General features: G+C 52.1%; 1 protein-coding gene across 1 annotated transcript in view; it reads left to right on the forward strand.

Annotated features, from left to right (window-relative positions):
- The first annotated feature begins 923 nt into the window (after positions 1–923).
- The window catches only part of Pla2g4d (phospholipase A2 group IVD), a 28,785-nt gene continuing 14,122 nt past the window's right edge, over positions 924–15,586 (forward strand). Inside the window, exons 1-12 of the mRNA XM_045156995.1 lie at positions 924–968; positions 6,335–6,407; positions 6,546–6,682; positions 7,925–8,056; positions 8,659–8,699; positions 9,019–9,061; positions 11,820–11,883; positions 12,200–12,342; positions 12,995–13,105; positions 13,192–13,229; positions 13,413–13,548; positions 13,837–13,973. Coding sequence (XP_045012930.1) covers positions 924–968; positions 6,335–6,407; positions 6,546–6,682; positions 7,925–8,056; positions 8,659–8,699; positions 9,019–9,061; positions 11,820–11,883; positions 12,200–12,342; positions 12,995–13,105; positions 13,192–13,229; positions 13,413–13,548; positions 13,837–13,973 — 1,100 coding nt within the window. The remainder of the gene's footprint in view (positions 969–6,334; positions 6,408–6,545; positions 6,683–7,924; positions 8,057–8,658; positions 8,700–9,018; positions 9,062–11,819; positions 11,884–12,199; positions 12,343–12,994; positions 13,106–13,191; positions 13,230–13,412; positions 13,549–13,836; positions 13,974–15,586) is intronic.

Here is a 15,586-nt window from a genome sequence, read left to right on the forward strand (position 1 = left end):
ATTTGATATTGACTCAGCGTTATTTTCCTGGAAAGGAAGATCATTATTGCTCAGTGTATGATGGTCTGACCTGGTGTCATGTTGGGAAACAGTTAGAGCCATGCGCACACACTAGACAAGCAGGCAGCCTCACAAAGACTTCTTCCATGGTTTGTAACAGAGTTTCCCGAGTACAAACTCTGCTGTGTGGTTCTAGTAAAATCCCCTAAGCTCCTGGGCTCTGACCAACCAAGTGTGTGAGGGTGGAGTGCAGATGAGGAAGGGGACTACAGATCCCACCTTGAAGGTTATTTATTTATTTACTTATTTTGAGGTAGGGTCTCACTCTAGCCCAGGCTGACCTGGAATTCACTATGGAGTCTCAGGGTGGCCTTGAACTCATGGCGATCCTCCTACCTCTGCCTCCCGAGTGCTGGGACTAAAGGCGTGTGCCACCACGCCCGGCTTGATTGCTTTTAGTGGGAGAGTCTAGATTCCTGTATTCATGGAGCACTGAGGGGTCTGGCCTCATCTCTGGGTTCAGGTGCTGGGCTTCCTCCCCTGGGGCTGACCTGACTCAGGGGGGTTGACCTGCAGAGATTTCCTCAGCATTGCCCTCTGCCCTCAGCCTCAGAGGAACCAGCTTCCAGTCACTGCTCCCGAGACTTATCCCTGGTACAACTGACCTGACACCCTAGCTCTGGATGGGGTACTCCACCCATGGGTCTTGATGTCATGCCAAAGACTTCTGGAGGTGCTGGTTGAGCCAGCCACTGGGGAAGAGGAGAAGGTGCTTCGTGACAGTGACTTGGGGGTGGAGTTCCAAGCCGTTTATAAGACTGTGGCATGTCCAAGGTTGGCAGAGAGTCACAGCTAGACCCATTCCATTGGGAAAGTCACCTCTTGTCAGGAGCTGGGCCCGGAGTAGAGATTGAAGGGCTGGAATGGAGAGCCTGTCACCTGAGGGAGCACCTGGCCATTCTCACCAGGTAACAGGGTGTCAGACCAGCAGGCACCAATCAGAGAGGGCCTGGGGCCAGAGCACCTTCTGAGAAGCCTGAGGCCACTGATAGGAGGGGGGTGCTGGCTGAGGCAGAGGGAAAGGTGATGTGTGAGCAGCGCCTATAGAAGCTGGGGTCTGGGGTCTGCTCAGTAGGCAGAAGTGTGCTAAGGGCCCCTTCTGTTTCCCTGTAACGTTAGCCGAAGAGACCTACCAGACCCAGAGACCACTGCCCGCAAGCCATTGCTGGAGCCCTGGGGTCACCCTCTCGTTTGTAACTCGGGATGTCAGAGAGCTCCAGTTCCCATCCATAGCCATGGAGCCCATAGACTGCTCGCCTCTCCCCTTCAGTCCCGATTTCTCATCTATAGCCAGAGACCAAGGCCAAGAGGAATGGTTCCTCCAGACTCTCCTAGTGCCCCAGACAATGGCCATGAGGGAGGCTAAGTATGCCAAGGTCGCTTGCCAAGGTCTTGCGCCTCACTCGCTGACCATGGTGGGCTTCTTCTCACTGGGATCCTTAGACTTGCCTGCGTGGCATGGGGCCCGACAGCTCCAGAACCTTGCTCCTAGAAAGGACACGTTAGCACAGGCTCCAAGGCACGCAGACACCAGGGAATCCTGGAGGAGGTAGCGGAGGCCCCTTCATTGAAGGACAGTGTCTGCAGCTCCATTTGATAGAGCCCATCCCCAAGTAAGCCATCAGGGAAACCTCTTGATGGGAGTCTTAGGTTTGGGGGGCTTCACAGTAGTGGAGGGACCAGCCAGCCCTGGCTCTATCTCCCCTGCCCGTCAGGAGCTCCACATCCCAGAACAGCCAGCTCATCAAAGCTTTCAAAGTACCCCAACTTCCAGCCCATTTCCCTGGGAAGGCTGTGGACCCTTCCTCCGTCTGCCTGCCCTGGGTTTAGACTCAGGACTAAAACAAATGCCAGGGTTAGAGACCTGAGAGCCCACTCCACATCCAGGAAGCACTCTGCTCCCAGCTGGTGATTCCAGGACTGGGAGCCAAAGACCAGGTCCCAATCTTCCTGCCTGAAAATTGGCTTCTGGGCAGATGAACCTGCAGCAGCTACACAAGACTCATTCCTGCAGGAACAGAGCCTGGAGCTGGCCCTGGTGGCCAGAGCTTGGTTGGCAGAGCTGGCTGGGCATCAGAGAGTAGTTCTGTGGCAAGCCTCTGTGTGACTCAAAAGCTCGGCCAGACTCAGGAAGCTTCAGGACCCCAATCTCTGTGGGCACAACATCCACCTCTCCTCTCGCCTTCCTAAGGACCTCATCAAGGCCAGCAGAAGAAAGGCCGGGGGAACTCATTCTTTCATCCTGCCAAAGGCTCAGGATCATTACTATAGATATTATGCACCCCAATCTGTGGGTCTCCAGTCTTCCCTAGGGCCACAGCTCCTCCCATGATCAGGAACTAGTACTGAGCCTCTCACAGAGCCTCCTGGCAAACATGGGCCTTGGCCTTTCCACAGGCAGGAGGGTGAGGGAGCCTCCACGGGCCCAGTGCAGGGGGAAAGATGGTGGCTGTGACCTTCAATAGGAGACAGTGCTAGGACTCACTGGCAGCGTGCCTGGGGGACCCCTACAGAAGCATATGGGGCTAATCATTGATGAGAGCATCCTTTCAGATGGGGAGGTCTTTCAACAGCAAAGGTGGAGATCTGTGCTCTCTTCAGGGCAGACTTGTGATAAGACTTGTTAGCTGGGAAGTATTGTGCAGAATGTGATGATTTTAAGAAGCGAAGCCTGGTGGAGGGGTGCGGAATGGTACAAGACGGTGAGCTCCTGCCTTGATGTTGGCATCCTAACTCAGTCCCCTACTGAGTCTGGGACCTTGAGCAAGTTAACCTTTCTAAGCCTCAGTTTCCACGTCCTAAAATGGAAGAAATGTGAATACCACTGATGAGGTCATGGCAGGATAAAGCAAGCAAGGCTGGGTACTGTGCTTAATGCAGCAGCGAGGCGCACAAAAGCACTTGTAACCCCTAATAGTGACAATCTGCTTCTCTACCCTCCCCCAGATACTTGGAACCCAACTGTCTGGCTAAGCAAGTGTCTACCACTGAGCTACCTCCTAAGAACTTTTTCTTTCCAGTTCTGGGAATTACTTATCTATCTATCTATCTGTCTGTCTGTCTGTCTATTTATCTGTCTGTCTGTGCATGTTCTTGGGAGGGAGTGCCAGTGTGCACACACCACAGTGCACGTGTGGAGGTCAGGGGACAGCTTCGGGTGGCAGTCCTTGCCGTCCACCTTGTTTGAGGCGGTCTCTTGTTCACCACCTGCATTGGCTGGGCTAGCCAGCCTGACAGCTTCTGGGTGGGTGACTCTCCTGTCCCCCCTCCATTCTTGCCATGGGCATGCTGGCACTATAGCACCTGGCTTTTATGTGGGTTCTGGGGATTCAAACTCAGGTACTCATGCTTCAACAGCAGGCATGTTATCTGATGAACCATCTCCCCAGCCTCTGCTTATGTTTTTTTCTTTCTTTTTCTTTCTTTCTTTCTTTTTTTTTTTTTTTTCTGAGGTAGGGTCTCACTCTAGCCCAGGCCGATCTGGAATTCACTATGTAGTCTCAGGCTGGCCTGGAACTCACTGAAATCCTCCTACCTCTGCTCCTGAGTGCTGGGATTAAAGGCGTGTGCCACTACGCCTGGCTTTTAATTTTAATTTAATTTTTTTTTTTTGAGATAGGATCTCGTTCTAGCCCAGGCTGACCTGGAATTCACTATGGAGTCTCAGGCTAGTCTCAAACTCATAGCGATCCTCTAGCTCTGCCTCTGGATTAAAGGCGCCCAGTCCTGTTTATGTTCTTGCTAAGAATTCTAAAGCTTTCATCAACATTCTCCAGCCGTTAACTTTTACACCTGAGAACCTGCTGGGAGGGCGATACTATCATTCCTTTACAGGTAAGGAAACGGAGAAGTTTGGTGACTTGCCCAGGGTCACTCAGCAAGTAAGTAGAAGAGTTAGGGTTTAAATCCAGGCAACCTGGCTCCAGAGTCTGCCTTTAACCCTGGTTAACCAGTCGTTAAGACTAGGGTCACAGTTTTGCCATACCCTGGATTCTCTGTTAGCAGTCGTTTTAGGGCAAAGCCAGGAAGGGGAGCTTTCTGAGGTGAGGCTGTTCTCATGACTGCAGGGAGACGCGCACAGTGCTCAGACAGAAGGGGTGGCTGGCTACAAGGTGAACAATCTGGGGTACTTCTTTGTAGCTTCACAGTCCATGGGGGTCTTGGCTCCACTACAGGAGTAGGCGAGACTCCTGTCTCAGAGTGGGGTACTGACACCCCACGCCCAAATGGCCCCTGCATTATTCCAGCGTCACCTTCTCTACGTGGAGGAATCTGGGTAGGGGTGGAAGTGGAGCCAAGTGTCTAAAAAACGAGTAAGTCCTTTACAATTACCACCTCTATTCTAAGGACTATAGGACCAAATTGTTGAGGTTCCTGAAGTGGATCCTCACGAAGAGGGAAATGAGTCTGCACTGTTGGGGCTGATGCTTGCTCTGCTGGAATGACAGGGACACTCATCACTGGACCGCGACAGGGAGTAGATGCTGGGGCACTGCCTGGCACACTTTGCGGCAGCCTCTTTCCTCAGTTCTCTATGGGAAGCAGAGGCAGGTCCCCACAGGCTTAGCCTCCAGCGGGCAGCATCTGGGCAAAGCAGAGACCTGACAGAAAATTGAAAACAAAAAGAAGTAGACCAGCATGTGTGGCCGTGGGCACCGTCCCACCTCTTGTAGAGCAGAACCAGTCACGGCGGGGGTGCAACTGGAAGCCAGCTTAAATTTCACTGAACTGCTGTCTCCCACCCTGGCTGCCCACCATGTGGCAGAAACTGCAATCTAGGGGTTTCTTTTCTTCCCCCCCCCCTTTCTCTCTTCTCTCTTCTCTCTTCTTTCTCTCTTTCCCCCTTCCTTCCTTCCTTCCTTCCTTCCTTCCTTCCTTCCTTCCTTCCTTCCTTCCTTCCTTCCTTCCTTCCTTCCTTCCTTCCTTCCTTCCTTCCTTCCTTCCTTCCTTCCTTCCTTCCTTCCTCCTTCCCTCCCTTCCTTCCTTCCTTCCTTCCTCCCTCCGCCCCTCCCTCCCTCCCTCCCTCCCTCTCTCCCTCTCTTTCGAATTAGGCACCTCAGGGCCTCTGCCACTGCAACCCAACGCCAGATGATTGCGCCACCTAGTGGGCATGTGCGATCTTGCGCTTGCCTCACCTTTGTGCATCTGGTTTATGTGGGGTCTGGAGAGCCTAACATGGGTCCTAAGGCTTTGCAGGCAAGCTCCTTAACTGCTAAGCCATCTCTCCAGCCCAGGGGTTTTCTCAGTTTGGGATGACGTCAGTGGGTTCTTCCTCAGGGGTGCCATGCCACTTGTCTCCAGAGTTACTGTTTCACACGCCTCCATGTGAGCGCCCTTTGGGGTGCTGCCACCTGTTGCCCTCCTTAATCCCCTCCTGACTGGGGGCTGCCACTACCCACTGCCCTATGCCTGTGATGCCTTTGCCCCATTCTAAGGGTTCCCCCTGCATGCACTCTGCTGGGACCACACAGACACGGCCTTTGAAGTGGGCTCCCTGCCAAGAGGATGTAAGGCCAGTTGGAGTCTGCCCATAATCCTGCCAGACCCATGGGCATTACCTTAGATCATGGGGCTAAGCAGAGATCTCAGGGACCAGAGAGCCCCCTAGATCCCAGTAGCGCCAGGGACCTCAGCTGTGGGGAGGGGATGCCCCTAATGCCTTGTCCTGACAAGACTCAGTCAGGCTCTGCTGCCATCTGCTTCCTCCTGCCATCCACTCACTGCTCGTTTTCTCCTGGGCTTGCCCGAAGCTGGACACGACCTCACGGCCATCTTAATACACAATGACTTTTGACCCACAGTTCACTGTGCTGGCCTGATCTTCTTGGAGTTGCATAATTCATGCCTAGGAGAGTGCAGATGGCTGGCTGAGCTTCCAATTAATTTCCTGTGGATACCATGAGCCACTGGGTACCCTGGACTCAGCCTCCCTTGAGATACCTAGGTTGCTTCCCCAGAAGATGAAGCTCTTGGTGTGACCAACTCCACGCTGACCAAATGGGATCCTTGGCTCTCAGTTCCTTGCTTTTTCCACTACACTTACAATCGTACCTCTGAAGGGGAAAAGACCCCACAAACTGCACCCCCCAGGTGGCCTGCCATTCCTTGACTGTCACAGGCCAGAACCTTGTCACCCAAAACAGTGGTAGACCATGGCTATTTGGACCCCAGAGGATGTCCAAAGGCCTGGAAGCATCACCACACATCCGGAGATTGGTGAGTGTTTTTGCAGCAGGAACGAGGCAGCACTGATTACACAGGGATTTCTCTTCAGGAGGAGGCCTCTGTCTGCTGGCGGCTCACCGTGAGGGTCCTGGAGGCACGGGGGCTGCACTGGGCTGACCTGTGTGAGTGCCCATCTCCCGGGAGTGGCCTGGGCGGTGCCATGGAACGTGGCCAGATTGCCCTGGGTGGTCCCTGGGGTCTTGATCTAGGAAAGAGTAGGAGGGGTCCCCTCTCACCTGGCGGTTCCCTGACTTTGGCAGTCAGTGAGGCGGATCTGTATGTGATGCTGCAGCTGCCAACAGCACCGGGAATGAAGTTCAAGACCAAAACGGTCACCAACTCCAGTCACCCTGTGTGGAATGAGACCTTCAGTTTCCTCATCCAGAGTCAGGTCAAGGTAAAGGTCAGGCTACCACTGGACACATAGTCCATATCCCTTACTCTAAGGGAGAGTCTTGAGTGGAATGCACTTCCTCCAGTGCTCATAGACTCTCTGGGAACAAGGGTGTCTTTGTGGCCAGCCTGATACATGCTATGAGAAAGAGAATGTGAAAAGGAACGAACATGGTCCTTCCTCCCTGGGTGCAGGGCTGACCTCCAGCCAGCGGCTTCTCCTCCCTAAGCCCACCTCTGACATGGAACCCCAAGCACCCATCCTGATGGGGTTGCTGTGGGGCTGAGGAGTGACTGACTGCGCAGAAGGCTGTCACATAGCACCTGTCACTCTGGGTGTGCACTAGGAACCAGCACAGCAGGGTGCAGAAGAGATGTTTTATTGTTTTCTTTTGTTTATTTTGTGTTTTTGAGACAGTGTCTCCCTTGTAGCCCAAGCTGGCCTTGAACTTGCAGCCAGTCTTTGACTCCGTGGTGCTGGGATAACAGACATGCACCATTATGAATTCTTTGACAGATTTCTTTTTCTTTTTTAAAATTTTTTATTTATTTATTTGAGAGCGATAGATACAGAGAGAAAGACAGATAGAGGGAGAGAGAGAGAATGGGCGCGCCAGAGCCTCCAGCCTCTGCAAGCGAACTCCAGACGCGTGCGCCCCCTTGTGCATCTGGCTAACGTGGGACCTGGGGAACCGAGCCTCGAACTGGGGTCTTTAGGCTTCACAGGCAAGCACTTAACCGCTAAGCCATCTCTCCAGCCCTTTGACAGATTTCTTTTTTGAGACAGTCTCAGGATGTAGTTTAGGCTAACCTTGAATTCATGATCCTCCTGCCTCAACTTTTGCTGAATGCTGGGATTAGAGTCTAGCTGTGACATTTTATTTATTAATTATTATTATTATTATTTTATTTATTTATTATTTATTTTATTTATTTATTATTATTTGTTTTGTGTTTTGGTTTTTCGAGGTAGGGCTTCACTCTAGTCCAGGCTGACCTGGAATTCACTATGTAGTCTCAGGGTGGCCTGGAACTCACAGCAATCCTCCTACCTCTGCCTCCCAAGTACTGGGATTAAAGGTGTGCATCACCACACCCAGCGACATCTTATTTTAGATAAAATTTACGAGAGGGAAATTAGGGACCTTGCTGGATTTCCTTATACTTCTGTTAAGTTTTATAGTTACATGTGAGCCATTGTTGCTATGAGAAGATGCTATACTAAGGTGCTGTTCGGGACCCCTAGAATATTCTGGAACTGACCATCTATGATGAAGATTTAATTAAGAAGGATGACATCTGCTTCAAAGTTTTCTATGACGTCTCAGAGGTCCTTCCTGGCAAGCTGCTCCGGAAAACCTTCCTTCTGAGTCCCCAGGTAGGTGGGAAGCCACCTCTTGGGGCTGCGGGCTGAGGGGCGCTGCTGGTTGAACTCACCTACAGGACATCACGAGTCTTACCCAGGGCACTTTGCATTTCAATAGGAAGGAAGCTGTTGCAGACAAGGCCACGCCAGACCTTTTAGTCATCTGGGGGAGGAAGTTGTGAAAGGCGGGCCCCATGGGAGGGAGCGTCCCTCAGAACCCTACTCAGTGACAAGGGGGGGGGGGAGATGGGGGGGTAGATGGGGGGGGGCTAGGCTCTTTTCTTGGTGCTGGCCGCCCGGAAGGGAAAATGGCAAAGTGGTTTGGTCTGTAGCCTCCTCAAAAGAAAGGAGAAATGGGACTCTGGCACCCGAAATCTGTCTTTACCTTCAGCCTGGAAGGGGCTTGGGGACCCAGAAGGAAGGGAGGTCTCTTCCTGCACACCTATCAGCTGTGAGTAATTTGGGATTAGGCAGTGCCTCGTGCCCTTCATGTTCATTTCCTCCTCTGTGAGTTGCAAATAATGGTAATAGCATAAATAGAGAAATGATGGGATGATGCGTAGAGCCATGACACCTGCGCACACTCATGACCTGATCACCATCTTTAGTTTCAGGGAGGGGAAGAGCTAGATGTGGAGTTCCTGGTGGAAAAACTGTGAGTAACCACGGCAGTCCAGGGAGTGGCGGGGGCAGGCTCTGCGTTCAGAAAAATGGCCCTGCCCCGCCCTGTCCTGAGCCACACCTACTGGGAGGTCTGGGTTCCTCTTGGGAATGGGGAGGAGAAGGATCAGCATCTCCCCTGCCCTGTGCACCCCTCTCACATTCTGCAGAGTCTCCCCTCGCCCTGAAGATCAATCTGCCTGAAGTGTCTATCACCCAGAGAGAGAGACTATATGGGTAGGAACTTGGGCTGTGAGGTCAGTGCAGGCCATCTTTGCCTTTGCAAGGCCTGAATGGATGTCCTGATTTTCTAGGTCGGACCCTCCAGAAAACCTCATCACCAACAATATTCTTGTGGTAATGACCTTCTCCAGACATAGGAGAGGATCTGTGGTTGTGGTGGATGGGGTGGAGACTTGAAGGTGCTCTTGGGTAAAGAGAGGAAGGGGCAAGGCAGGGGCAGGGCTTTGGGGCAAAGCCACCCAGTATCCTAGCCAGGTGGTTGCCTGGAGCCGTAGGACTTGGAAGGGCCTAGTACTCAGGGGTGCATGAAAGAGGAAGATGGGCTGTACTGATAGAAGGTTCTGGGGCTGAGGAGATGGCTCAGTGGATAAAGTGCTTGCTGTAAAAGCTTAAATAGGGGTGGGCAGGTGGCTTAGCAGTTAAGGCACTTACCAGCAAAGCCAAAAGCCCCAGGTTCAGTTCCCCAGTACCCACATAAAGCCAGATGCACAAAGTGACACATGTGTCTGGAGTTTATTTGCAGTGGCTATAGGTCCTGGCTCACCCATTCTCTCTCTCTCTCTCAAACAAATAAATAAAAAATATTTTATGTTTTTAATTTTTAAAAATATTTTTATTTATTTATTTGAGAGCGACAGAGAAAGAGGAAGATAGAGACAGGGAGAGAGAATGGGCACGCCAGGGCCTCCAGCCAATGCAAACGAACTCCAGACACGTGCACCCCCTTCTGCATCTGGCTAACATGGGTCCTGGGGAGTCGAGCCTCGAACCAGGGTCCTTAGGCTTCACAGGCAAGCGCTTAACCACTAAGCCATCTCTCCAGCCCATAAAAAGTATTTTAAAATCTTATTTATTTATTTGAGAGAGAAAGAGGCAGATATAGAGAAATGGGCATGCCATGGCCTCTAGCCACTGCAAATGAACTCCAGATGCATGTGCTACCATGTGCATCTGTCTTTATGTGGATACTGGGGAACTGAACTCAAGTCCTAGGCTTTTCAGGCACATGCCTAACCTGCTGAGCCATATCTTTGGGTAAATTTTTTTTTTTTTTAAAAGAGAAGCTTAAATATCTGAGTTCAGATCCTCAGACCCCATGCAGCAGCCAGAAGCTGTAGTGGGTGTCTGTAATCCCAGCATGCTCATAGCAAGATAGGAGGCAGAGATAGGAGAAGTTCATGGACATTCAAGGACCACCTAACCTGGCAAAGGGAGCAGTGAACCAAAAGAAACCCTGACTCAAATGAGGTGGAAGGCAATTGCTTCTCAGCCTTCTAGCTAAGAGCAAGTATAAGTGAAGTGGAGGGCAAGAACAACATAATTGTCCTCTGACCTCCACACATGCACTGTGGCACACGTGCCCATCCTCACACATGAACATTTTTGTGTACATGTGCTCACAGAGAGAAAAAGAGGAAGACAGAGTGAGAGAGAGAGAAGGTCTTGGATGGTTGGCTGAAGGATTGTTGGGACATTCTCGGTGCTTTCTGGTGATACTTAGTCAGGTGTGACAAGCTCAGAATCAGAGGTTAACATTTTTCCCTAACGATATGAAGACATGATGAAGTCTTGTATGCCTGACCCACCTTCAGGGTGTCCATACTGAGGTCACTGAGGCTGAGAGGGAGTTTCCAGTGTGGTGTGCATCCCATCTAAAGATGGGGAACAGGATCAGTGGGGTCACTTAGCTCCTCTCTGGGGCACTGCTTTTCTAAAGCAGAAAGCTCACAGAGTTGCAGGGAGCAGGAATGACCACAAGGTGGTGAGCACCACATGAGGAGTCCACTCGGCCTGAGACTGACTGGCAGCAGATAAACGGGAGGAGGCAGTGCCAGAATCAGCTAAGGAGGCCCCCCGAACAGCAGCCCAAGGGGCACTCACTTTCAGGGCTGTTTGAGGGCTAGTTTACTTTTTCAAAGTATACACATTACAGCTGGGTGTAATGGTTCATGTCTGTGATCCCAGCACTTAGAGGAAGAGAGAGGATTGCTATGAATTCAAGATCAGTCTGTACATAGTGAGTTTCAAGCAAGCCAGGGTTACACAGGGAGACACTGCCTCCAAGACAAAGCAAAACAGAAAAGAACACACATTACGATGTTTTTAAATGTTTTCATTTTTATTTATTAATTTGAGAGAGAGAGGGAGAAGCAGATACAGAGAATGGGTACACCAGGGCCTCCACCGAGTGCAAACAAACTCCAGATTTATGCTCCGCCTTGTGCATCTGGCTTACGTGGGTCCTGGGAATTGAACCTGGGTTCTTTGGTTTTGCATGCAAGCACTTTAACTGCTAAGCCATCTCTCCAGCCCACACATTACAATTTTGAAGTCATGTCCATGGTGAGTCCATGGTGAGGGGCAAGCCATGGCTTGGTAGATTTGGCAGCTGTGTGCCTCGAGCAGCAGTGGCATCAGCTGCTTTGCCGGCTGGTCAGCTGCATGGAGGCCAGTGAGGTGGTGGTTCAGCGCCTGTCACTCTCAGGGCTGCTCTGCTTTCCCGCTCCGCCACCCTGTGGGCCTGGGGTTTGCACACACTACTTGAGAGTCTTTGTGTGAGAGACACCCTCCAGGTGGAGACCGCTGACAAACAAGAGGGAACTGAGCCCGAGAGCTGGGACTTGAAGAGCTTCCAGAAGCTCAGTAAGGCCGGGGGTGGGGGTGAGCTCTTCTGGCTACCCCACACAGACATTAGGCTAAGCAGTTACAGCTGGTCAGAGATGGGGTGAAAGGGTCCTGTATCCAGTCCCATTCTGAACCCTGCTTCTTGTTCTGTGTGCAGTGGGTCTGGGACAGTGGGGCTCAGGATTGAGGTGAAGGGGACCTCAGTTTATCCTGCAGGGCTCCTTGCTCATGTTCTGGTCTGTTCCAGGCTCGGGAGCTGTCATGCCTGGATGTCTCTCTAAACAGAGTGGGGAGTGCTGCCATGGCATCAGGTAGGGCTTGCTCAGAACTAGGTCCAGACTCCACCTGGATCAGGGGGCAAAGGCTCCTGGGCAACCTGCATAGGGAGAGAGAAGCACAGGGCACCAGGCTCCTCTGAGTAAGGGTCCCCGACCTGGGGAGGACGTGCCACAGGAAGTGGGACTCCCACAGGGCTTGTATTGCCCAGCAGGCTGGGAGGGACCCTCTTCAGAATCCTGCTTACCGTGGTCCGCCTCTGACCACCCTCCACAAACTGGCAGTGTCGCCGGTGCACGATGGCGTTCTAGGCTGCTGCTTCCCCATGCTCACCGGCCGTTCTCCCTCTAGGTGAGGATGAGGAGGAGCTGGAGCTGGAGCTGGTACTGAAGGGGTCATATGAGGACACACAGGCATCTGTCCTGGGCACGGCCTCTGCCTTCATCTTCCATTACCCAAAAGCCCAAGACACAGAACTGAATGGGACCCTGAAGGTGAGGTTCTGCTCTCAAAGTCTTCCGAGAGCCTCAGCCCTTTAGCTCCTCCTGCCAACGCCGGGCCTCCTGCACCCTTGCCAGCCTTTTCCGTTAGGCTCCATGCCCTCGGAAGACGGGGCATTATCAGGGGCTGGGGGGGCCCTCTCCATGCCAATCTTTGAATCCTCCCGTGGCTCCTCCACTGGTGTTCATAGAATAAAACATGTCTCTGCGGCCCACCTCTGCTGTCTCACTTTATGCCAAGTACCTTTGAAGCTGCAGCGCCTGTCCCCTTCCCCCGCTTTCCAACATGCCAGATGCTCTCTCGGTCTTCCAATGCTGCTGCCTCCGCTTCCTCCTCCTTGCTACGCTGCATCTCAGCTCAGAGGATGCCTCTTCAAGGACGTCCTCCTTGGCTCCCAGGCTCAGATAGAACCCTCACACCCTGCTTTTGTTTCCTGTATCACATTACTTAGTATCACGTCTTTACCCATTTCCTTGTAAATTGATATTTGTTTCAGTGAAACAATGTCTTTGCCAAAAGTATTAGCCATTCTTTTCTTGTAATTGTAGTTTCAGAGCGGGGAACAAATGCTTTGCTTCCAGTCTAGATACTCAGGATTTGTTGAATGAATGAATGGATGAATGAATGAATGAAGTTTCCATCTAGAGATCCAGAAGCAATGGCTGGAACTTGGATACCTCAGCTGGGCACCTCACTGTGCCCCTGAGGTCCTTGGCCACAGGGAAGAAGGTGACCATGGACTTTCCTGCTACAAATGTAAGTGACCTCAACCAGATGCTAGAGACACCCATGCCCCCCAGGGCCTAGAACATTCTAAGCAGGGTTTCTTGTTTTGACTTTAGGCCCCAGGAGTGAGGCTTCAGCTCAGAGCAGACTGCTGGTAAGGACATTCATATCCAGGGGCGGGGGGGTGGCAAAGGGCGCTTGAGGAGAGGCAGGGCAGTGAAATGGGTGGTTGGAAGTTTAGAGCAGAGGGGTTATATGGCAGCTTACTGTGGACTTGGCCACTAAGAGAATAAGCCATGCAGTGGCTCCCTGACCCCTGGATCCCCCGTTGTCCCAGTCCTAAGGAGTTGGCCGTGCGGCTGGGCTGTGGGCCCTGTCCCCAGGAAGAGGCTTTCCTGAGCAGGAGAAAGCAGGTGGTGGCCAAGGCCCTGAAGCGGGCCCTACAGCTGGACCGAGACCTTCAGGAAGATGAGGTCTGGGGGTGCAGCAGGGATGGGGGTGCAGGGGCCATGGCTGGTTTGTGCCTCTCTAAACACTCTAGTCACCAGAGAGTGGGGATGTGGGGAAGAGTGGGGTTGCTGTTCCCTGTGGCACCCTACCCTGGGCTGACAGCTGCCTCTTCCTGATGAAAGGCTGGGTCTAGCTCTAACCCTAAGTCCACAGGCCCCTTGCCTGGAGTCAGGGAGCAGTCTAGACACCAGGTGAGGTAAGTAGCAGCTCACCATCCTTGTTGAGCCAGCCTGCGTCTCTGCGTGGTCCAGGTCCCTGTCGTGGGTATCATGGCGGAGGGAGGAGGAGCGCGTGCCATGATCTCGCTCTATGGCCACCTGGTGGCACTGCAGAAGCTGGGCCTCCTGGATTGTGTGACTTACTTCAGCGGCATCTCAGGCTCTACGTGGTAAGGATCGGGGACACTAGAAGAGCAGAGATGACCAGAGCCCAGAGAGAGACAGAGTAGGCACAATGGAGGCCTTTCTATGGGAACAAATGGGTGTGAGCTGTATGATCTGCTGGGAGCCAAGCGGAACGTCCTTCCGGAGCGTGGTGAGGCGTGCCAGTGACTAAATGCTGCTACCTGCGCAGCAGGGCCCAGGGAATCCTGCAGGGGCTCAGATCCATTCGAGTAACACACTAGACACTTTGGCTAATTTGGCAGTGAGGGAACCAGGGCACTCTGTCTCCGAGGATGGAAGCCCCAAGCCTTGGCTTCTAGTGGTTTTATTCTTCAGCTTGTAAAGGCTCATTAACTATTAACTGTGGGCTTAGCACAGATTGTCATAGGAGGACTTTCCCACCACACTGCTTGCTCTGTTATTTTGAGGCAAAGCAGATGCTGACAGAGAAGAAGTAGGTTGGCCAGCAGGGCATTGTGACCTGCAGCTGCAAGGACAAAATCCTTGACAACCTGGGAGAAAGAGGCGCTGCGTCCCAGACTTGCATGCGTCATGGGTGCGCATGGACTGGCTTTGCCATAGTAAGCATTCTGTTTTTTTTTTTCAAGGTAGGGTCTCACTCTAGCCCAGGCTGACCTGGAATTCACTATGTAGTCTCAGGGCAGCCTCAAACTCACAGCGATCCTCCTACCTCTGCCTCCTGAGCGCTGGGATTAAAGGCGTGCGCCACCACACCTGGCTTTGTGGTAAACATTCTTTTTTTAAATTTTTTTGTTGTTCATTTTTTATTTATTTATTTGAGAGCGACAGACATAGGGAGAAAGACAGATAGAGGGAGAGAGAGAATGGGCGCGCCAGGGCTTCCAGCCTCTGCAAACGAACTCCAGACGCATGCGCCCCCTTGTGCATCTGGCTAACGTGGGACCTGGGGAACCGAGCCTCGAACCAGGGTTCTTAGGCTTCACAGGCAAGCGCTTAACCGCTAAGCCATCTCTCCAGCCCTGTGGTAAACATTCTTGATGTGAGGTGCTTTGTCGCAAGCTGCTGTCAGTGCGGTTTCAGGCCGGCCGGTGTGTGCTTCAGCTAAGGACTGGAAGGAGTAGGATCCGGAAGGAGCTGGGTTCAGTATTAGCAACCCATTTGCAGGCTTGGGTGACCACCATCAACTTCTTTAGTCTGAGTCTCAACTGGCTTGTCTGTAAAATGAGTGTGATGAGTGCACACACTCATAGGGTGCAGCGAGCCAGCCTACGCAAGCGCTGGCCAATGCCAGCACCTACCAGGAGCTCCAGTCCACATCTCTTTCTTCCTTTCATGCTTATTGCTTTAGGTACTGGCCACACTTTCCGAGACAGTTCTCTTCTTGCTGATAGTGTCTAGGCAGGATTTTTATGAGTTCCAGGTCAGCCCAGGCTAGAGTGAGGCCTTGTCAGAATAAATGCTAGAATAAATGCTATGTTACCTACAGACAATATTACCTCCCTACCCACTCCCTCTCCCTTGATGATTTTGTTACTATTTAAGATTTACTGTTAAAGTTACATTCCTTTAAGTCTTGTTGAAATGTGAAATTAAAATAGGAGTAAAATAAGAGCAAACTCAGAGTTTAGGTGACCGC

This window comes from Jaculus jaculus, chromosome 8, assembly GCF_020740685.1.
Source record: "Jaculus jaculus isolate mJacJac1 chromosome 8, mJacJac1.mat.Y.cur, whole genome shotgun sequence".
NCBI lineage: Eukaryota > Metazoa > Chordata > Mammalia > Rodentia > Dipodidae > Jaculus > Jaculus jaculus.